Source organism: Phoxinus phoxinus (genome assembly GCF_949152265.1).
Source record: "Phoxinus phoxinus genome assembly, chromosome: 3".
In the NCBI taxonomy this organism is placed as follows: domain Eukaryota; kingdom Metazoa; phylum Chordata; class Actinopteri; order Cypriniformes; family Leuciscidae; genus Phoxinus; species Phoxinus phoxinus.
Genome location: NC_136878.1, coordinates 30,592,375 through 30,616,324, shown reverse-complemented (window position 1 = coordinate 30,616,324; position 23,950 = coordinate 30,592,375). Strand labels below are relative to the sequence as shown.

The window sequence follows — 23,950 nt, the reverse complement described above, 5'->3', positions numbered from 1 at the left end:
TGTGCCGTCTCATTCCCTTTCTCTCTGCACGCAGAAGGGATCGATAGCTGACCCGATGGTTTGGCCAAAGCTTTATTTATCTGGCGAGGCAATGATATTATCAGCCTTGAACGTTATATACAGCAAACGTCTACCTAAATCAACACAAAGGGATCGCTTACACAGCGATCTGTGCTTTCTCGCCTCCCTTTACCTCACACCAGGCCCGACCACACACACACACACACACACACACTCGAAGTGGAACACACATACATACGACACAACTCTACGGTTCAACTAAGTCACGCACGCACGCACACACATGCAAGCACAGGCGTCGCCTTATGTTACGTTCACAACTGGGGATATTTTATATCCTGTTGTGTTGGATTTGATCCACGGCTTAAGCTTGCTGGGAGCTCTGTGGACGTAGAATTATGCAGTGATCATTCAGAATGTTAACAGAAATGTATCGTCATAGCCTGCATATGGCCCCTGTGGCACAATGTAAACAGGCAATTTGTGTAATTAAAGTGCAAAATGCCCAAGAATTTCAAACAACATTTTTCAAACAACAACTTCTCCCACATTACCTTCCACATGAATTTAACACTATGTATCTACACATATAGGCTAACGTGCGTATTGCTGAATAGAGGGAAGACTGCATGCAAATAATAGATAGATAGATAGATAGATAGATAGATAGATAGATAGATAGATAGATAGATAGATAGATAGATAGATAGATAGATAGATAGATAATCTTATATGAAGTCACAATAACAACCTTAAGCAAAGAAATTACACTATGTTGTCCCATTCGCAGGTAAATAAATGAAATAAAAGGACACGCATTTAGCTTGGTTTAGATATACCAGTGTGATGACCAAAGGCCCAGATCGAAATAACACAACTGTCTAACTCCCTTTTTAGGTGTCTGTTCTTCCCCTGAACACAGACAACATCAAAAACCATAAATTATGCCCGAATATCCTAAATGTGTCAGATGAACACTCGTACCTCAGTCAAGCGTGACTAAGCTAACAGCAGTTACATTCCATGCCCGCAGTGACTATTTATTTTTCTGTAGGAACACTGTATGTGTCTCAGTCATTTGGTAGTCTTTTTAGTGAGGTAAAACTGCCATGCTAACCTCCTAACCCACTTTAGATCTAAGTGAAGAAATTGAGTGGAACCACTATTATGAGAACAAGTAACGGAAGTTAGTACACAAATATAGGCTGCCATGCACCTCATACAGAGACTAGAATAGCCCCTTTCTTGTTGTATATGATTCATGTTATTTTATGGATAATTTTTGCTTTGTTAATTAGGAACACATGGCACGAATTCGGTCCTTAGCAACTATTGCTTTATATAGCCTCAAGTCCAACAAATGTAAATCTCAATAGAATGTGTTCCTCTCATTCTGCTATTTCCCGTGAAATAGAGGGAAAAATCTTCTGGGATTTTGATCTCATTACTGCTGAACATGAAAGTGTTTTAAATTTCAGCTCAATGCGATGGTCAACACTTTAGTCGAAACATTATATAAAATTAAATAAAAACAAGAGCACACTTGCCTTTGTTGCCATATTTGGGTAATTTAAGTCCTATTGACTTTGACTTAAAAATTGACAACACATTGACTATCTGTACACATTTAGTCCTATTGTGAAACATGTTTGGTTTCCAGCAACAAAGTCTCTACTTGTCCTCAATAGAATTCCCTCGTGTATTGCATCTTTTTTTTCTAATAGCCTAACCTGACCATATTTAATTTAGAGAAACCCATGCGCAATTACACTCCATAGTCACAAATATATAATGTCACGCTTGCGTTTGACTTTTTTTTTTCTGAAGTTTTTTTTTTTTTTTTTTTTTTTTTTTTTACAGTGCTAATGTATTGGTTTGGTAAGGCTATAGCCTACCCAAAAGAAAACATAGCCTACACCTGATCGTTAACTTCATCACCAAAGCTAGCAGTCCCTCCAAAGATTGTATACAGATTATTTCATGAAATTAACGCTGATCTTCCCCATCGAACATATTTATTTAGAATATAAATAATACTGAATATTTTGCACATGCTTTCTTGCAGTCGCTTTGAATGCTGAACCATAACTTTTAAAGGCGCTATAAGCTAAAAGATTAGGCTATTTAAATGAAACATAGGCTATGTCAACACCAGTATTACCTGGTAGGTTTACTGGGGGGAAAAAACAGTATGAATCACGAATAATTAGGGCATAGGAAAACCCGCATATTATTTATGTGATTTGGTCATTCTCTCTTTATGTGAAACAATAACGAACTTGAATGCAAAGAGCAGTGCTCAGTAAAATTTTCAGTGACATTGGGGTCAGCGAAAGTTCTTGTCATTGTACTTAGAAACACTGTAACATCACACGTAAAATGTATACGTGTATATGAAGGACAATCATGTATGAGTATCAAGTGATTTCCTTTCATGGTTTCAACCAATCATACGAGGCTGCACATGAATTTCGCTCTATCTCGGTACAATACATCACATTTAGTGCTCCTATCGACCGGCTTACATGCGGCATTATACATATCTTAGATTGATCACACATATAACTGCTGCTGCGTTCCTTGAGAAAACATCTGTCCCTACACAGATCCGTTCGCGATCACATCAAAGTAATAATAGTCTGCGAGTTTAGATGGATTTGTTTTCTCTTTCTCTCCACTTCGTTTCTCAAAACTGTGGTGATAGAAGAATAAACCCTTGTTGCCTTATTAGAGGGACGGCATTTGTGTATATCTTCCCTTTGACTATGAGCAAGCGTTTCAGTTCAGCCTGGGAAAAATATTAAACATTAATGCGCTGAAACAGGCATAGATCTTTGAACCAGTCGGTAGCAACGTCACAGAAAATTTATTCTGCGCACGATGCTGACTTCAGATCATATAGGCTATAAAACGCACGTGCTCCCCAAAACCCGCACAGAGAATAAATATGCCACCAAAAGTATTCGAATGCGTGCATTTGTGACATATGTGGTATTCTATAGAGGTTTTACAGTATTTCAAAACTCTTCTTGACGGGCTTGAAATTTTGTGTCAACATAGCCTACTGGTCAGCGTATTAAAACGTTTAGATGAAACAGACATATGTGCTTTTTGGCATTCCTTACCAAACAAAAATATGCATGCATGTAAAAGTGCATCCCAAAAAGCTCATTAAGCATGCAGAACATTGAATTTGCTGAGAGCGAGACAAGTGTTGCCTATTTCCTTTTTAATAGTATAGTCACCATCACACAACTTCACGCGACCCTTCTGCACAGGCATATCATGGATTGAGCAAAAAATGAAAGGCAACATCCAATAAAAAAGAAATAGCGGAAATATCAAGACGAAACAAACAAAATGTATTTGAAAATGATATATTAAAAGTGCTTTTGACTTTTCATGTCTTTTATCTCTGACTGATGATTGACTCAACACACACACTCGCACACACATACGACCAAGAAAAAGTTTCACCGGTGTCCTCTCCTTCAAAATGTCCATGAGGTCAGATTTTGCCGAAGTTGCATGTCCATAGCATCAAGTGGGGGGGGGAAGGCTCAACCATCAGTGAAATTGTCATTGCGATTAGACTGTGTCTTATTTGTCTAATGTTTTTCTTTATTTTTAAATTCTCACTTCAATTTTAATTCTTGGAGAACATATCTTCAACAACATATATCGCACTCATTATAAGAAGCAAAAAGGTTATATCAAAAATCATTAGTATAGAATCACAGAAAAAAACTGGTTTAGAACCAGAAAAAATACAAAACAGAGATACATAGACACAGGACATTTCTTATAATTGCTTGGAAATTTCTTTCCCGCTAAGTCTTGCTCATTTACTGCGCATATGATGTTCTTCATTTTAATTGTACGTATTTTGTTCTTTACAAAAGAAAAACAAAAACAAAAGAAAATGAAAATAAAGACTAGTATTTTACAAAATGGAGAGTGTTCTTGATGACGGCGATGGATTTGCACGGGAGTACGTCCAGTTCTTTAATCTTTGTACATTACATATTCCATTTCGGTCCCAGAAGACAAAAAAAAAAAAAAAAAAAGAGTGTCTTCCTAAGTGGTCAGAAATTAGGTCCTATATATATATAGTCTTCTTGAAAGGGCTTGCAGAATTTTGGTCCTTTAGTCTTTTTGTCTCACTCTCTCATTCGGATCATTGAATGGACATGTAGGGCCAGTTGAAGCTGCTCCCGGATAATAACATATCCCTGATGAGGGTTTCAATGGGAGTTTTACCTACCAAGCGAACGAAGAACAGCTGTTCAATTACTGACGAAGAGACAGTGCGGAGAGAAGGCAGTCGCAGCAAAAGCTTGCCAAAGCGACTGGGCTGGTTCGGGTACTGGCTCCTCACGTACTCCTCCAGGGCGCACTGAGACTTCTCTTGCAGGCTCTCGATGTGTGCAGCATCTGACAGGCCGCAAGCGTCTGAGTAGACAAAACACAGCACAGAAAAGAGGCCCAGGTTATCATTCAGCATCAGCATTACGTGTTGTTGACAAAGTGAGATGAACAAACACGAGCCCAACATCATGCATCACGCAGCGTATGAGGCTGCCTGTAATATAAATAAACAATACGACTGCGCAATCCCTCAAGAGTAACAGAACGTATTCCCTGCGTTGTAGGGGACATACCACATGCGCGCTCACAAATCAGACTAAACAACGTGTTCGTAAGGACGAGGGTGCATAGTAAGCTTGACTGAAGAGGATGGAGAAGGCGTCAAACATGGAAATATCCAGCTACACGTTTGAAAGAGAATTTGGCATGTTAATAACAGAATTATAAGATAATTGCTTTCCAGATGCTACCGAGTCATTTCTCGTGCGAATCCCTGTACCAGCAGTTGCCTCTGCTGTGAGTTTGAATGAGGAGGCAAGGCCGCTGGAAGCAATCACATTTATTACCGTGGACTTGCCTGAGGACACAATCGGCTAAATTTACGAAAAGGACATGTATTTTACAGAAAACTGCTCTAGGTCAATAGTGTATAATGAATGACATTACGTCAAACATGTTTGCAATAAACGCCAATGAAGAAGCCTAAACACATAGCTCAACCACTGGGACTGCTAGAATCAGTTCAGCCAAACGTCCTTTCTCTTGAACACCATCGCCAGGCCAATACGCATTTTGTCAGCATTCTAATATGGCGGCTCTGTTGGAGATATTCAAAATAAGAGTTTACGTCTTGTTGAATTTACGACTTAAAGTGTAATGGCGTTGTGCGCAACGTGCCTCGGCGACTGATCTTAATTGGACTGGACTAGAACACACTGCGGTCAAATACAATAACCTTCTGAACTTCTGAACTGTGCTAAGTCCTTGCTAAAATCTCTCAGTAATGTGACCTCATGGGCCACTTTTCGCTGCAGACAGCATGTCCAGAAAGCACTGCGAGACAATTCAGCAAATAGCCTACAATATTGTGTTTCGTATGTGTAGGAATGCTTTTGTTAATAGTTTACTTAACGATTTTACACTTAATAAGAAAGAACTCGAGAAGATACAAAATCAAGGGGCGCATTATGAATTAATCCATCACGTGAAACATATGACATATAGGCTATGTTCAAAATGTTATGCAGCACTTCGGTCTGGTAACAAATCAGAAGATAGGCTATAGCCTACTAATTATTATCGAAACATATTGCTTTCAAGTCTTACGAATAAGGAAAACCTGATTGAAGTGACTAGAAGTTGTTCTCAAACGTTACCCAGTTCAGACCCAAATATCTGAGTGCTTTGTAATTCATTGTTAAGAATGGCAAGGAACGTTCTGTGTGAGACTGACGTCATTGAGAAACAAATAGCCTATAACGTTACATTTCGGTGGTAAAGATTAGATGTTCAAAACATAAACAAATGTTTTTACACTTTTGGCATGCTTTACATATGCTAATCAACACTAACGCATATTTCTGAAAATTAAGGCAATACACAAAGTGTAAACCGAACCGTGGCCTACTTAAACTAACTTGAACGCCTCATCTTATTTTCACCTTAGGGGAAACAGACTACACATTTTATGGCTACACTACAGAACATAATCAGTAAGCTATAGTCTCGTTTTAGACACGTTTTGTTCATATATATATATATATATATATATATATATATATATATATATATATATATATATATGTATGTGTGTGTGTGTGTGTGTATGTATGTGTGTGTGTTAAGCCTGCATCTTTGCTCAACAATCAAAGACCTTTAAAGGTATAGAGTAGTTGTATTAACTTTGTATTTCCAACTGCTAAAAAATATTAAAGTTGATATTATTCATAATATTTCATTTAAATTTTAGCATACGACATAAAATACGCACGTAATACAACGTTCTTATAATATCAGAAACAACAGTGCGCGTAAACCTTAATAGTGTTATTATCGTTTGTTGCTCAGAAAAAAAACCCTAATATATTATAAACATATATTACGATACTAGAGGTGTGAGGGCAAATTTGGTGTCGATCAATGTTTTGGTAAAATTGGTAGGCTATTTTTTTTTTTTTTTACTATTTGGCAAATTAACCCATCATTAAATTGACTAACAACAGTCTGACGGATATTTCTGCAAAGCCTATAATATATATTTTTAAATATTAGGCTACCCTAGCTTAAAAGTAATTGTTAATAATAGCAACCTTTTCTCAACAGAGAGGGCCCCAGATGTATATTTGTGTATGTACACTGTGGCATCGTGTACAACTGTGAACAGTGGTTGAGCAGATTTAAGAGAGATATTCTGAATGAGATATACACTTGATTGAACAAATATGGGCCTAAATATTGTCCAAAAACATAGAGTTAATGTGAAATGCATACTCAAGCTCATAAATTGAATTTATGCTTTATTGTCAGCCTCCACTAATATTGCAAAATAATATTATCGGTTGACTACAACAATAGGCCTATTTGACACTTTGCATTACATTAAATATTAAATATTGTGAATGTCTTTTAAATACATTTGAAATAGGTCTAGCACTTGTGCGCTAAATAGATTTTACCGCACAAAGCCAGCTTGAGGCCCACTAGTGAAGCTTCGATGCCGAAGCTTAGCCACCCCGTATTGCATTGCCCCCTTATGTCTGTAAGTAGGCCTCGTCTCACACACTCACCTGATGTGAAGAGCACTATTGCCTTAATGCAGCTGTATTCTGCAGAATCGACGTGCAGTGCTTTGAGCTTCTCGACTTGTTCCTGGAAGATACGAATGTGATCCATGAAGGCCACGACGCGATCCGCCGACATAGGCGAGGCGTGCAGGCCGGCAGCGGCAAGCAGTGGGGCCACATGTAGGGGCATGGAGCACTGAGCCGCGTTTAGCACAAATAACTCGCTCCATGTCAGTCTGAGCAGGGACACCTGGTCGGTGATCTGCAGGTCTGGAAAGAAAGGGATGTTCCTCGCCCATTCCACAGCACTGAAGAGCAGACGAGCCGCAAGCTCACAGATGTTCTCGATCCCCATAATATTATTGGGCTGCATGCACTGGCTGCCATAGCGAGAAGTAGGATAAGGCTCTGCCCGAAGTAGTAACGAGATGTATCCGGAGAGATAGCAATGACCATTCAGAGGATCCCCGTTCGTTAGCGCGTATTGGCCCGGGTTCGGTTGGGTTGGAGGCATTCTTCCTCGCTGAACCGCTGACAAAAAGAAAGAAAGGGAGAGGAAATGTACATCTAAAACTGTGAAACATCATGTGGAAGCTTTACTTCGAGTGCATGACTGCTGTTTAACATCTACGTAAATATAACTAAATTACAAACTATTTGGCACTGCGTTTCGGGGGAAAAATACTTTCAAATGGACCTTGAATTCATATAACCTATTATTAGGCGGTGATGTTTACCTTTGTTTATGGACTTCAATAGCTAATATGAAGACATATAAACACTATCTAGCTCTTTCTCGTTTTTTTTGTCTTCACACACACTTACACACGAACACATTACAATTGTTTATGTTTTTGTTTGATTTGCATGTTGTAAACACCGTGGACGAGGATTGAGCTTAAATCTCGACTACTCAGAACTAGTTAAATTCCAGCAGCCTCTTTCTTGTTACAAATACTACACTCCAATATTACTTTGCCTGTAATATACATATTTGTGTGTAGTAGGCTAATAAGTTTACAGGCAATTTAATAATTAAGCTACTAACTCTCTAACTGATTTTTTTTTATATCCACAATCGAGCACGAAGACTTTGATTTTATTACTGATAACAAAAAAAAGCATATATATAGGCATTATCTTACCTTGAACTATTTCTTATTTTAAGACAATTTAGAGGTCATTAATAGCAGTTTCGTTCTGCTCAGTTATTAGGAGTAGACTTGCAAAGGCCATTGTTCGCATACAGCTTAGGCTGAGAGGGGACAGACAGGCCTCTATACGCTTACTCTAAGCTACGGCGTAAAAACAGATGCACATCTTATTTTCAAAGATAAAACTATAGCTCCTTATTTCATTTAGGTGTACAATAAGTAGTTAGTGCGTGTAGTAGTCTTTTCGGTAGGCTTGTGCAGTCTTTCAGCACGCACGCGCGCGCGCGCGCCAACACACACACACACGCACACACACATACACTTTATCCTTCTCTTTCTCTCTTTTACACACATACAGTGTTCATAGGTGACTTTAATATATCATGTAATTGGCTGAGTTGAAAGGGTGCATATGATGCTTGCCTATCTATGAGAACAATATCACTTGTATTAGATGCATGCTGCTCTTGCCTATGCGAGCGGATTTACTACTGCTTGTATGCGCCCTCTGACTCTCTTTAGTAAGCAATCAAAGCGAATTTATTTCGCGTTTGTATGTGTATGTGCGAGCTTTATGTAACTGGCTCTGAACAATAAACATGTGTGTAGCAATAGAGTGTTGCGTTTAGAAAAATATATTCACCTTCCCGCCGCATGCCCACTTTTAAACATTTCTTCAGCCGACAATATTGGCACTGATTACGATGGTGCTGGTCAATAGGACAGTTCCTGTTGGCACGACATGTATATGTTAAGTTCCTTCGGACACTCCTCTTGAAGAAACTTTTGCATCCTTCGCAGGTGAATTGACCATAGTGCTTGCCGCTCGATTTGTCCCCGCAAACAACACATTCTATATGCTGCTGACTCTGTCCAGAATTCTGGCTGCCCTTTTCGCCAGCCGTCCCTGGTGTGGACGGGGGTCCTGGCTGACTGGGAGTCTGCGGAGTGTGTGGTGCCGCTGACGCCGCCTGCTGTTGCTCCCTCGCCGGCTGAGCTGCTGGATTGGGGCCGCTCGGAGGTCCTCCGGCCACGTCTTCCTGCGGATCTCGCCATACGCTAACTACCATTGCCATATCTCGGGCCCGAAAAGTGCTTTCAAGCGAACTGGTCGCTCGGATATCGGAGCAGGGAAAAGGGAAGTCTTGAACGAACGGCAGCGCGAATTCAAATCGGAGCACTCAATCTCATAGGGAAAAAAGTAGAAGCAGAAAATGATCAATACATTCAAAATACCGCAGTCGATAGAAAGGCACCCGATCAGGATATGCAATTGTCGGGAGGCCAGTTCCAAGGTAAATTGCAGACAGCCATTCGGGAACCCAATCGTGTATAGAGAAAGCGATCCCAGACGCAATAAAAAAGAAAATCAGTTTTCTTAAAAAATACCGCAATAAAAATTCTTCACGTTGAAGCAAAAATAATAGCTTTCTGGTGGACCGGAGATCCAAAGTGCTGTGCAAAATAAATTCCCCTCTTTTTTCTTCCTTGCTCCTCTCTCCGTCTTCGCGGTTGAAGAGGAGGAAACACTGAAGAACGGATTTCTCTATCTATGTTCATGAATAAAGCTCATCTGGTCCGACGAAAGAAAAAAAAACAACAACGTCGCCCGAGTGCCCATGTAGTTTCACCTCTCCAGTAGGAACAGAGCAGCGATAAAAAGAAGAAGAAAAAAAACAAAAAACTAATGGAATATGTAAGGAGCAGAGACTCAAAAAAAGAATGCGTTTTAACGGGAGTACCAGCGGAGCAATGTTTCCGAAACGGAGATCTGCGCGAATGTCTGTATATAGTGAACTTTGACACTACTATTGAAACTGACACGTTTCTATGGAGATCGCTGCGCCTTATATGGTGCTCGTGTCAAGGAGCCAAGAGAGGGGCTGCTGGCAACTGATAATCAAAGGCGACTGACTGGTCAGAACCCTGCATCGGGGGGGAGAGAGAAAATGGGAGGCTAAGGTTAGCCAAGCCTCCTTCACTCCATTGGTTAGAGTCCTCGCTCCTCGCTACCTACGACTGAGGGCTCTGACAAGCACAATTTACATTGCGCTCGCCCCTGCGCGGCTATTTACTTTGAAACCCGATTAGAATGGACCGTCTATTGTCACAAAAAGAGGAAGAAACCCCAGAAAGAAGCGGCTAAAAGCGGGATGAAAGCAATAAGCGAACTATACGCGCACGTGAATATAAACAAATGCGTGTGAGGCAGAGAGAACTGGTGCGAGCCTCACAAAGTTAAAAGTATTGTGTTCAAATCTGTAGTCTTAATTACAAAAATACCCATCGCAACGTCCAGATTTGGACTATGAAGGTCCCATTGACATTTTACGTAATTTGACAGAACAATACTGATTGGAAACTGCGTAATGCATAAAGCAGATTTTCACGCGTAACTTATATTCATATAGTTCTCAGTAAAACGATCAAATAAATAAATGAAAAAACGCATTGGGACTCGTGATGACTATAGTTTGACTAGAATGATATCAGTATAATAGAATGCTTTACAAGTGATAGGAAACAGATCAAGCAGTGCACAAAAGAGGAATCAGACTATTATGATATTGGAAAGTATAAAAATCCATCGTTCAGTGTGTTTTAACAGATTATCAACGATGGAAGTTTTTTTGTAGACTATAATGCGCAGGGAAACCGGCTTTTTGTGCATGAATGCCGAAGGCTGCGCTGTACAGGCTTATAATGTCTGGATCGGGCTGCCATCTAGCGTACAGTAGACAATTACAGCGACATAAAAATGAGTAATTTATTGTCATTTTTTGCATGTTCCTAAATGTAGTTCAGAGACGAATTACGCGGTGGGATGAATTTATCAGATCTTAATTTTATTGATATATTTATGACAATATGGCTATATGATGATTTCAAAGTCTTGATCATGATCTAGTGCAACTTGATAATAATTAAGCCTGTTTTATTTAGCAATGCCTGTACTTAGAAATAATTAGTTTTAAACAAGTTTTAGTCATTGCCAGTTGACATAACCGAGATGTTTAAAAGCAAATTAAGCAGGCTATTAAATAAACATCTTAGTAACTTTTATCATGACAAACTATTTCACCAGAACTCTGCTATATATGAACTCTGCATCAACAGTCCAAAACTGTGCGAAAGAAGTTAAGAGGAGGCAAACACCGACATCCGTCGGTCTACGAAACCCTTACAAATAGGTAGCCTATTTTCAACTCGACCGCGGAGCTTCCTCCGTCTCTCCTCACACCGATCCGCAGAAACGCGCGCTGCTGTCCTCTGTTCTTTGCAAAGGTGAAACGAATAAGATTAAAAGGAACAAAGAGAAACTTCTTTAAGTGTACCATCAAGGTTTTACTCCACAGACAGGGAAGAGAGCGAGAGGGGAGAGAGGGAGAGGGACAGCGAATGGGAACACAAGGCACGCATGAAAACAGTATTGAAGAAATGGTAAAGTGGACACTTGGACATTCAAAGTGCGAGCGCCCAGCGACTGGTGGGTATCATACTTTGGGATCGGCGGTTTCTCAGTTTGGTCCATATTTGAAAGGCAAGTACTTTTATCACTTTATGCAATCCCAGATTTTTTTGTTGTTGGTGAAATTCATAGAAATATTTCGCAATGTATACGTAAACTTGTATCAAACTAAAACCTCAAATACTCATCAAATTAAGAACGTGAGACTGTCAGGTGAAAGCAATGCGGATACAGACCACGGGGGATCGGTGGACAGAATTCTATCGATCACTTTCACTAGCCTACTTACTCTTAAAAACAAAACAAAAAAACTCTAACGGTGTAGTAGGCTAACGCTGAACATGACTGAACGTTTGACTTTAAGAAATGCCTTTTCACCTGTGTTATTCGTCTTGTATGATCTCGTAATGGGAAGATCGATAGCAGTCTGTTTGTCTAAGTGATAATGTCAACGGATTAAAAGGACGATTATACGATAGACATGTTCAGAATAAAGTAGGGTTGACGCGTGTTCATAAGAAATTAAACAATTTTGAGAAGAAGCTAAAAACTACTGAAAGAAGTATAAATGTAGCCTATATATCTGCCTTAAAGGATTTTTTTCTCATGACTTTCATTAAATGAGTTATCAACATACTTAAAGGTAATTATGGCACAATTGAAGACAGAGAGCACATTTCACTATATATTACTATTTGTATTTTGTTGGGATCATTATATATATATATATATATATATATAATGTATATGTGTGTGTGTGTGTGTGTGTGTGTGTGTGCCTATTTATTTAGGAATATAGCTTTAGGCCTTGTACTCATCAAAAAGCTTTTGTTAGTCATGAGTTTGTAATGAACGTTTTATCGATAGAAAGTAAGTAAAATAAAGTGCAAAACTGTTCAAAAAGTTATTACAATGTTTAAAATGGCAATATTAAGGATCATTATCATTATAAAATAATAAAATTAAATTAGATAATCATAATCATATGACTAAGTTATGTTATCTTTATGTCTTTATGCTGTAATGTTTTGATCTGATGATGATGATAATAATAATATGAATAATAATAATGATGATGATGATAATTAATCGTTTCACAGCACCTCATGTTATTTGTAATATAGTGTTATATTTCTTAATGACCGTGCAAACTCATTCAACAGCAATAAACAACATATACCGTTTAGTCTAATGCATGCACCCTAAGAGCTGCTCGAGTAATAAAATCCCACGAATGGCGGACCTCCTACCAAGTGAGCACGAATGTAAATACGCTCGGGTTAGATGCTATAAACTCTAAGGACACCGCAGGGATCAAACTTTCCTTATTTTATCATTCACCTATGATGTTACTTTTATCCAAAGTCCCATTGAAAACAAAATAAATTGTATAATGTTTTGTTTACTTACATTTACAGTTTTTACAGTAAACATCTGAACCTAAAACACACCAAAGAGTTAGGTTCGTAGGTAATAGCCTACCTCTCCGTCTCCGTATACAGATAAAATAAAGATTCCCTTGAAACTGAATTGCTTGTATATCACAATGACTGGATCATTTAAAGACATCTGAATTGTCTGTTGCTTGATACCAGGCCTGTCATGAGCAATTTTAGAATTTAAGAAATCATTACATACAAAAGTATAATATGTAGGGTTAAATATATAGGCATATATACTAAAAGAAAAAAAATGCATGACAGAAATATAAACTTGAACAAATACAGATTAAAAAAAAGTAATCAACAAAGCAATAGCCTATATAAAAACTTTCATTAAAGTAGAGGATCACTACCTTGCAAGTAACACAACGCGTTTTAGTTAAAATTGCGGATAATTTAAATGTGATAACCAATTTGGGAAGCATTTGCTTATGATATAGTTTTAAAGTGATCTACGTTGTGAGTGTTACATTTAAGGAAAAAAAAATGTTGAGAGAGACATTTTGTTGTAGTTGGTTATATTTTGCTCTCTGTAATAATCTCACAGTTTTTAAACACGTTGCGCGCCTCTCTAATGCGATGGTGGGTTTTGTCACTTTGAGAAGTAGTGAGTTGAAAGGGAAGAGGAGGGGGCTTTTGTTCAATTTGATCCCTAACTATTTGGGGGCTCAGATTGGTGTGAAAGGGACGAGAAGGTCACTTGAAATCGCCTTTTATCCACTGCCATTTTCTCTATGGATCAGCAACTTTCAATGGACATCATCTAATCGCTCTTAATGGAAAGGGTAGTGGGGAGAGTTGTGGAAAATATCTTAAACTACGCCACTTAATATTACTGCATGGGCAATTTAAAAGACGTACTCATTAATGTTTCGCACAAAATCACTCCAGCACCACCCCCCACCCCCCCATTTGTGTTTCATGCTTGAAGACTTAGCTGAATATTGCCTATAGGCGTCATAAACAGTATGGCAGTCACTTTACATCTTGGGTCAGCTGACCAACTAAAGCTAGATTTTTTTGGGGAGAAACAAACAAACAAATAGATTACAAAAAAATAAAAAAATAAATGAACATCTCTTTATTTACAATGCACATAAACAGGCGAATCCTCTTACTGCCAGTGTGGGGCTCTGTTGATGGTCTATAGGATGATTACGGTGGCCGTCACGGGGGATGAAGAACAACAGGTAGGAAAATAGGCCTATTATTTTTTACAGCTTATAGATTTTTGAGTGGCCCACAAAACTAAATGCATTGTCAAATTCCGATTTAATTATAAAATCGAGTTGACTGTAATTGCCCACAATGGGAGAATTGTTTTCTTTCTAGTTAGCTTGTGGTAGGAGTTTAGTTAGAGAGACTGTCAGTTTATGCTGAAGGTAATGGCTTTATTGCTCACAAACCATCATCTATTTAGAGCTTATGTACTAATTGCCTTGGATGGCCTCATAGACCAAGATCATAAATCCGTTAGCAGTTAAAACGAGCCCAGACCCATAATTAGGCTAACTTGCGCTTCTGACATTCCCTCAAAAGGCATGAAAACCACAACAATGACACTAAAGTACACGTATCCTATGTTGTCAGCAAATCCTTAAGGAGCTCTATTTCAGACATTAGGCCCTGTAGACATGGGAAGGAACTTAACAGCACAGACATACCCTAATTCATAGAAGTCTTAAAATAATTAAGTAAAATTAAATAAAGGTGTCGACTTGTCTTGGTGTTAGGCTACTTCAACTAGTTTTTAGCAAACACATATTTAATAAATATAGCCTATAAGGGCTTTGTTCCCGACGCAAAAGCAGAAGGAAGCCGAGGTAAAACGTCAGGTGCACGTAAGTAGGCTACTTAATCTCTCGGGCATGTTTTCTCAAAAGCATCGCTACATAAATAGAACGTAAGCGTTTTAAGGAAAGTCTCAATAGCAACCACTCAGCTTCTTTACGTGAATTTAAAATTATCTTTTTTTATTATCTTTTTTAAACTTTTATATTGTTTTTAGTTCATCAGAGGCAATGGGACATTTAATAAACAATATTAATATATTTTCAAATTCATTATAGCTATAGGCTACTACCATACACCCTGGAAAAAAAGTGTGTAAAATCGCATTGAAAGCGGCACTTAACGCTTCACGCATGTCACGTGATAGGTCTGGATTTAGGCTACTTGCAGACTACACGGTATAACTTTACGCAGGTCTACTTTGATAAACAAATAAATAATGGCAAAAGAGAGAGAAGCTATATTTTTAATTATGATATTGATGTCAGAAGACAACATGTGCTCCTAAAATATTTTTAATAAGCAACATTAATTAATTAATATTTCATTATTTTCATTAACATAGCTACCGTAGTTAGCATCGATATTTATAAAATATTATCTTACCAAAGCCACAATCCTTCATTTGACTGAATTATGTAATTATTAATAACTTCAACACATGCACAAGATTAGCGCAATTTCCACTTTAGGCAGTTTAACACTCTTCGTTTTGGAGAGACCAACTCTTCGACGTATTGGAGAAAGGCATAGTTAAGAACGTTTGCACCTGACTGCTCTTGTAAACGTTGCCCTAAAGTTCTAATAACACGAGGTGCTTGTTTTTTTGTAAAATAAAGTAGGCTACGGACGTTACTTACGATATAGTATAGCCTATACCGACCTGCAACCAGCCCAGTCGTGTATTGTGTTGTGGTCTATGGTTTATATGATTGGAAACAGTCATATGGCCTAGCCTTCTACTGTAGAACATAAAAAGCAAAAAAATCTAAAATAGGCCTAGGCCAATTTAAATCCAGATCTATTATCATATTTAACGTTGTTAGTGCAAGGTGTTTTATGATAAAAGGGGTTAAGTTAGTTAGGAATTCAACACAAAAAGTATGCTATATACCCCAATGTAATTCATAATCCTAGAGAAACGAGATGTCCACCCTACTTTTATCTGCTTAAACCTTTTGTCATCGCATTTTGTTATGGTTTCACAACGAATGTCCGAACAAGAGCAAATCCTAAATAAGCACACCGCTTAACACGAGCGGAAGTCTTCTTAGCCGAGAAGAGCAACGATAAGCGACTATATTTGAGGGGGAGAGCTTTTGTTGTGTGAGGTAGAGAGTCACCTCGCATATTTATAATGGTCTGTTTAAACCGACCCGCAGAGGGAATTTAATTGGAATTTCGTCTGTCTTAGGCACATGCTGGAAGACAGGCGAGATTAATTGCTTTAAAAAGGGTGATAATGTACACGTGCAGGACGACTACAGATAAAGACACCTATGTCTGACTTTTCAAATATAATTTTCAGTTTCACTCAAGCTAAATGCTTTTGCCGTTGTCCAATGGCAAATATGATTAAGATGGCTATAAATATTAGGCTATAGTTATCACACACACACACACACACACACACACACACACACACACACACACACACACACACACACACACACACACACACACACACACACACACACACACACACACACACACACACACACACACACACACCTCAGGTATTTTGAGTTGTCAGAGGTTCAGTGATAGAAGTGACGGTCGGATGCACTCAAACATGCAGGTAGACTATATAAATGAGTCATGCCACATTTTTATTTTTTATTTAAATAGGTACTACAAAACTATTAACAGATTAACATTAACTCCTAAAAAAATATTTTGTCAAAAAATTGCCCCCAAACTATAAGTTAACATTCTCTCTAATGTAAACTTTAAAATACGAAAAATGAATCTCCCTTATGCAGCTTGAAGTATCAACATGTAGCAGTATCAGTTACAAAAAAAAAAAAAAAAAAAGCTTCCGAACTGCTTCTCCTTATAAAGTGAAAGCAACAGTTCTATGGAGCAATGTTGAGTCGTAAGGTAAAATAAATGGGGTTTGTGAGTCATTTTCACTTTGCTAAATAGTTAGTCACATTAGGGTTTTAAGGATAGCAGGTTGTTTGAGGATATCTCCAACAGGCAGCTAAATTGATGACTCACTGGGTTCAGAAATCTTTTCCCCCATGAGTGTCCAGACCAGCTGTGTATAGTCAGGAGACTTTCTGAGTGAATGATGTGGTGTGTCTTTATATAAGAGCAAAGTTGCTTAAATAGCTAATAAAAGATGGCACCTGATGACTTCCTGCGAGAAAACAGAACCATGAGAAAAAAAAGGATGATCAAAATCAGACAGAGCTTCACCGGCTCTGTCTTTGAATATAAACAAACTATAAACAAACACATAAGGTATGTTCTTGTTTACAGGAGTTTAGAGCACTTACATATTATACAATTTACATTAAAAAAAATCTAAACAGAGTTAACAGAACACGTGTAGGTGTGTGCACAACCTAGGTATTGTAAGGTTATTTTTCAAGTTATTATGGTAACACTTTAAAATATGGTTTAATTTGTTACTATTATGTACAGTATTAACTAACATGATTTGTTACAGTATTTATTTATCTTTGTTAATGTAAGTTAATAAAAATACAGTTGTTTATTGTTTGCTCATGTTAGTTCACAGTGCATTAACTAATGGTAACAAATACAATTTTTGGTTTTAATAATGCATTAGCAAATGTTGAAATTAAGACGAATTAAGATTAATAAATGCTGTAGAAGTATTGTTCGTGTGTAACTGAACTAATGCAACCTTATTGTAAAGTGTTACCGTTATTATTAACTATTTTTGACTTATAGTATACTGTCAGTGTATCATTATCCTGTGCACAATTTCATTATTTTAATATACATTATTTATAGTTTTACATCTGCCAATTTGTTTGTATAGTTTGCGGAACAGAACCCATCTAAGTATGATGATCTTATTTCCTGAAATGTCTTCCAAGAGCAACTTTAGTTCCCTGCAAAGCCAAAACCCAGCAGATATATTTTTTTGTCACCAATGTCCAATATTGTCTCTTACACACTGACCGATCATGTGACAGATAGGTTTGTCTCAACTAGTGCTCAGATTCATAGAAAACAAAGTGTGACATACAAACATATCGACCTATCAATAGCTTTCTTATCACATCATTAGCATAATATAATGAAACAACAGAAAATAAGTCACTTACATTTTCTCCCTTCAGTCATCAGACACTATACATAGATTTGCTGAAGATGTATTTTGTTTAGTCAGAATTCATAATATCCATAATCCTCCAACTAATTGTATAGGGTGTGGTGTAGTGTATCTATGTAAACAATGCATATCATACTAGTAATCTGTTTAGTCTCACTTCTAGTAGCCCTCAGTCATATGTTCAACAATGTCAAGCATCCTCAGTCACAGTAGATTCAGCTCAGGCCTATGGATCTACACAACAAAACCTGATCAGGAATCAGACCAAGAGCAGCACTCACCATTTACCTACATGTCTTTCCTGTCACTAAGCAAAAAGTTTCCTCATCGTTTCTATCATATTGTTTTTTTGATAAATTAACTGACTAAAAAAAAAGATTTTGAACACTGCTACTGTCGTCAACTTTAGCACTTTTCACAATATAGTTTCAAAGCAGCTTTAAAAAAAGTGTGCGTCTACATTACAATTTAGAGTGATCTATCAGAGGTGACTGTCCAAGTAATGTATTTTTAGAAATGTATACATATAATACGTAATGTTAGATAGCTAACAGCATGTATTTAAGGCAGAAACAATGAGCTTATTGAGGTATATTATTACAAGTTGTGAACGTAATGATTACAATATATAGAAAATTAGCATTGGTGCATGTTGATTCAGTGTCAAAGGCGTTAAAATAGGGAATATAAGGCAGTTTGGTCACCAAAAACAACTTGTCCCTGTATTTTCCTTTGCCTCTTTTTGTCCCTCTTCATCAGAATGTGTCAATAAGCTAGTAATAGATAGTTGCAGTGACTCCTTGTCTGTGCATCTATACATTTCATAGCAATCGCTACATGAAGGCAATAGACACATAACATTAGAATCTCTCTCTGCTTCTCTTTTAAGAAAGTGCTCAGTGAACAGCTAAACGGGACAGTTGCACACTCTCAATAAGCATTATCTTGTTTTCTGTTTTTCTTTTTCAGATTCTCAAAGACGGGCAACTATGAGATATCTGCATGCTTTAGGTGGAAAAACACATGATCATGGTTTGATTATACTTGAACATACACACTTACACTCATAGAATGTAAAAACGGCACCTGCATCTCTGTTTACACGTATACTCTTGCTGTGTCCCTCTATCAGTTCTATCTGTCAGCAAAGGAAAAGAATGCAGCCATGATTCCACGATCACACATTCCTCAAAGCAATCTCTTTACCTCATAAAACATCAATATAGTCAGGTTACCAGAGCTCTTATTTAAAAATCTGTGGAAAAAAAGCATGTTTTTTGAAAGTGAAAGAGGACCGATTACAGACAGCTGTGGCACTCCAAATGTGCCTCTCCACCCCATGGTTAGGACAGCAGTTAGTGAGGGACTTCCTGCATGGAAAGCTGTGTATGTTTTCCTTCAGTGAATTGAACATCCTGCAGATCTTAAATTCCAGTCAGCAATAAACTCCCTGACCTCTGAGCACAAAATTAGGCGCATCATATAAGCAAGAGACAAAAGGGGAAAGGAGGGACTGCAAAACAAAAAAAACGAAAGATAGAGATAAAAGAAAAATGACAAAGAAAGAATGAGAGAGAATGCAAACTCACACATTTCTGTGCAAGTTTTCTTAATTATTCATTGTATGAAAAGGATTATGAAAAAGGAAACTAGTTTACATGATTAATTATTAGCATTCATATTTTCAATAGCAGGATTTTTTGTAAGTTACTCAGTTTACATTTTTAAAAAATATAAACTACTAAAAATATGAACTAAATATAAATGTCTATGTCTCCCGTACCTGACCTATTTTTTTAGATGTAAGCATAATGTCATCAGTTTAATCTAGTCAATTGAACATATGTTTGTTACCAATTGATTTATGTAACCACATGAAACAAATTTGTTAGGTTACATGATGACAAACTTATTTATTTGTTTATTTGGCAGTATAGCTAAATAGAGGAACACTTGTGACAATGAACAAAGCAATCCATATACCGGTACAATAGATCTAGTCATCGTATTGTAATGCTCATAAACTTACAGACTCTTTTTACACATATGTGAGATGATCCATTCATTTATTATGACACATCCATGCAATATTAGGGATCATCTCATACTGTATTATTTCATTTTATGTCTGAAAACACAATGATGTTTTTAGCCATGAAAGTGCCAGATTTCATCTTTTATTACATGAACAAGGTTGTCAGTTGCAACATATGCGGTGAACCCTATCTGCCAATATGTTTATTGAGCTATTGTCAATTGACTGATGAAACAAACTACTCACCAGTCAACATATGTTCCTAATTTGCTGGATTTATTTTATTTTAAACCACATGTTTTCTGCTTTAAATGAGTATGAATGTTTGCAACAGAGCATTCTCTGCAGATTACAAACAATGTGTTTTTTACAATTGTATGTTTTTGGCATTAGGAGCAGTGGTGAATTTGTCCCGGGGGGAATGAGATACATTTTTTCCCATGTGGTATTATTTAATAAACATGGAAATAATATGTAACTTCTACCTCCTCATACCACAAAATAAACCAATCACAAAATATATTGATTGCCTATATATTTAGTGTTTTTGACCTCCTTCCTCTGGTCCTGAAATATCCCCATATTGCTAGTCATCTGTACGAAAAATCTTAAAGGTAAGTGACATTACCTTATTTATGTTCACCACCTCCTGGGGTTTACCTGTGTAGCAGCACCAAAAGTGCAAAACAACTAATATAAAGTAAGCCATACTATATTGTAAATATTACATTTCGAGCAGTAATACTGTAAAAAAAATGTATTTATTTAACGTGCATAATGTATATGATCTGACCAGTGTTGAAGTTTGACATATCTGAATGCCTCCAAATAAATTATTTTGCATATGTGCATATTAACACCTTTTCTTCTGTTTCTCATTTCCTGCGTTTCTCTTTGTCTGAAATCACATGCTTTATCTGGAATATTATTGTGTGCAGCTCTCAAAGGACAGAGATGTTTCCCAGAGCAGATCACATGACCCTCATGTGCTATCAGTGAAGTTGTTCTCTTATTGGTCGGTTACTCCACAATGCCACATTTGCACATACTGTATCATAGTATTTTTTTTGTGTGTGTGTGTGTGTGTTAATTTATAGATTGGGGGCTGGAAGATGAGATTATATATAATGTTAATCTTTACATGTGGTTATAATGGTGTTTCCCGCCCTATCATTTTCCTTATTTTGTTGATGATGACACTTGCTCTGCTTCAGGAAGCAGGTCTCCAAGGAAATGCACTGCTGCATCACAGTGCCTGATCACTGGAACAATGTGAGTGAATGTTTAGCTTTCCGAACAAAGCGACACCACATGATGTGGTGGGTGGAAAAGAAATCTCAATGCCCCTCTGTCGTATTCTTTCTCTACTTTTTGGCTCTCCTTCATGTACCATGTCTGTCAGTGCCTTCTTTACTGGCGTTTAGGTTGTGTCGCCGACAGTCAAGACGCAGTAAACACCACAGACAGTCGACTATGACGCGACCTTGGAACATGTTCCGTGCAATGACCATTATAAAATGCTACGTCTTTCATCTCTTTCCCTTTAGACATTGGGCTGCGGGATTGCAGCTGTGTGGCGGGTGCCACCAGACTGTTCATGTCTTGCCTTGTGTGTATGTGTGTGCGAGCGAGCGATCCCTTGGGGCTCTCTCCCTCAGCCCTGGCTCCCTGATTCGGTGTGTAAAAGCACCCCTGAATGATGGATTACTGTGTCAGTGCGGCCTGCGAAGGATTAATTTGTTTCATTGATTTCTCTTTAGGCAGAATGCCAGCGTTTGCTGCTTCCCACCTCCTTCCCGGAGACTCCCGGCCATAATAGACGGTAATGGCCTAAGACAAATCAACCCGTTTCTTGTAAAAATAGCAGCAAATAACCCCTGACTTTGCCTCACGAGCGTAAACCAGAGAGAAGCTCGATTCTGACAGCCACATTCACAGCAGGCATTAACCCCAGGAGAAAGCTCGCGCTCCACTTGAACAAAGCCATAAGTCTTGAATACTTACGTCCCCCACTCACAGCTCAGAATGGATTGGTAATGACCGACTGTCTGGCTGTGCAGGTTATGTGCGCTTTGCCTCGGCCAATCACAGGAACGAGTGACCTCCGAGATGTTTACAACACCATCCTACCAAGCAACAGTTTCTGGGTATTAGTTGAACATATGGGTATCATATTTAAGCACCACAGTGAGAACCCTAACAAATGTAGCCTATAAACACTCACCCCTGACTGTGTTTTCTAGCTCTGAGGCTGTCGTTGTGATGTTGCAGGCCTGGGCAGAAGATGAGAGAGTGTGTGGAGCTCCGGCCAGGACCCTCTATGTGGACTCTAAAGTGCCTGGAACACATAACATGCACAAACACACACAAAAAGAAATCAATCTGATGTGCATCCTCAGTCAAGTGGTGTCTTTAGTTTAGAAATGTTCTGAGTGCAATACTTCAAATTACCAGAGGGGAATTATACACCTTGAAATGGTCACTTCAGGTTTGGGTCACATGAGCATAAGTGCCAAAATTCACCTTATAAAAACAAGTAACTGATATTACATCACCCCACCTAAAATGGCCTGTGTTTGATTTTTTTTTCAAGTGAAAATGCATGGCTTTGTTACATTTATATGCATTTGGCAGACATTGCCTTCAAGGTACACATTAACATTTTTATCAGTTCTTGCTTTCACTGGGAACCAAACCATGACCTTACCATTGCAGGTTACATGAAAGCCTGTAGTATTACACACTAGCTCTCTCTCTCTTTATTCTTTGTACCATGGTAAGGGCATAATAGTTTATAATACAAACAATAAACTCTCTATACAAACCTAATAAACTGACATTAAGAACAAACTAAAGATATTTCAACATTATATTTGCCGTCCAGTAATTTATGCTTACAAGACAATGAAGTCTTACACAAATTAAATTACGGTGGTTCTTTTCCCATCAAGTCTTGAATGCATACACAATTTGAACGCGTCTAATTTTTAAAAAATTAAATAAATGAAATTACATTGAATACAGTTATACCAGGGTTAATTTCATATAAGTTTTAAATGAATACACCACGCATCCAATACCATTTGCCATTTTTTAAAAGATGTACTCATTCAGGTTTGAGGTATCCATCTCTGTTTGTTTGAGCAGAATTACTTACTGTCCTTCCACTGAAGGCACTGCAGTCTAAACACTCAACAGACCCCCCCCCCCCCCCCCCCCCCCCGTCCAACCAAATCAATCCTAATGCCCTTTCAGCTCTGTCTAGAAACAAAGTCCTTCAACACTGATGCTGTGGGTGAAATAAGGTAATCTCAGCTATGATACTAACTCATTGCTAGCCTCTTTCCAGGCTCCTTGCTGTCAAGAGCTGTGTTCCTCTCAAAAAAACAACAGTTCTCAGGGGTCCTTACATCCTTAAGTGGCTCCAGAAAAGGTTAGTTGTCAGGTAATTGTCCAGCTGCGGTTGGGCTTATCTTAATCACAGTGCTTCAGCATAAGCCTGGGTCTGTGTTATGAAGAGGCTAACACTGCTAAAGGGGAGGGTGGCTAGCTGAGGGATTTCGTTGTTCTTTTTCTC

General features: G+C 38.0%; 2 protein-coding genes across 6 annotated transcripts; one reads left to right on the top strand and one right to left on the bottom strand.

Moving 5' to 3' along the window:
* Positions 1-1,479: 1,479 nt before the first annotated feature.
* Positions 1,480-22,615, bottom strand: nr2f1a (nuclear receptor subfamily 2, group F, member 1a). Of its 2 annotated transcripts, XM_079607030.1 has the most exons (4): positions 22,598-22,615; positions 22,378-22,499; positions 7,176-7,703; positions 1,480-4,473 (listed from the first exon to the last, which is right to left on the bottom strand). In XM_079607030.1, exons 3-4 carry the CDS (start codon positions 7,684-7,686, stop codon positions 4,199-4,201), a joined length of 786 nt encoding a protein of 261 aa, XP_079463156.1. In that variant the 5' UTR covers positions 7,687-7,703; positions 22,378-22,499; positions 22,598-22,615; the 3' UTR covers positions 1,480-4,198. The 2 variants fall into 2 exon arrangements, with proteins under 2 accessions (XP_079463156.1, XP_079463155.1); XM_079607029.1 differs by lacking the exons at positions 22,378-22,499; positions 22,598-22,615 and adding an exon at positions 8,970-10,432 and having other exon boundaries at positions 1,481-4,473.
* LOC306995433 (uncharacterized protein) lies at positions 11,242-22,794 on the top strand (the record flags this gene model as incomplete). 4 transcript variants are annotated; one of them, XM_079607031.1, is made up of 7 exons in its annotated part: positions 11,242-11,867; positions 14,342-14,427; positions 19,308-21,645; positions 21,921-22,049; positions 22,134-22,195; positions 22,434-22,520; positions 22,617-22,794. In XM_079607031.1, exons 3-7 carry the CDS (start codon positions 21,607-21,609, stop codon positions 22,792-22,794), a joined length of 495 nt encoding a protein of 164 aa, XP_079463157.1. In that variant the 5' UTR covers positions 11,242-11,867; positions 14,342-14,427; positions 19,308-21,606. The 4 variants fall into 4 exon arrangements, 1 of the variants encoding a protein (XP_079463157.1); XR_013796851.1 differs by lacking the exon at positions 22,434-22,520 and having other exon boundaries at positions 11,446-11,867; positions 19,308-22,049; positions 22,138-22,195; positions 22,617-22,753; XR_013796852.1 differs by lacking the exon at positions 22,434-22,520 and having other exon boundaries at positions 11,448-11,867; positions 19,308-22,049; positions 22,617-22,753.
* Positions 22,795-23,950: the final 1,156 nt, after the last annotated feature.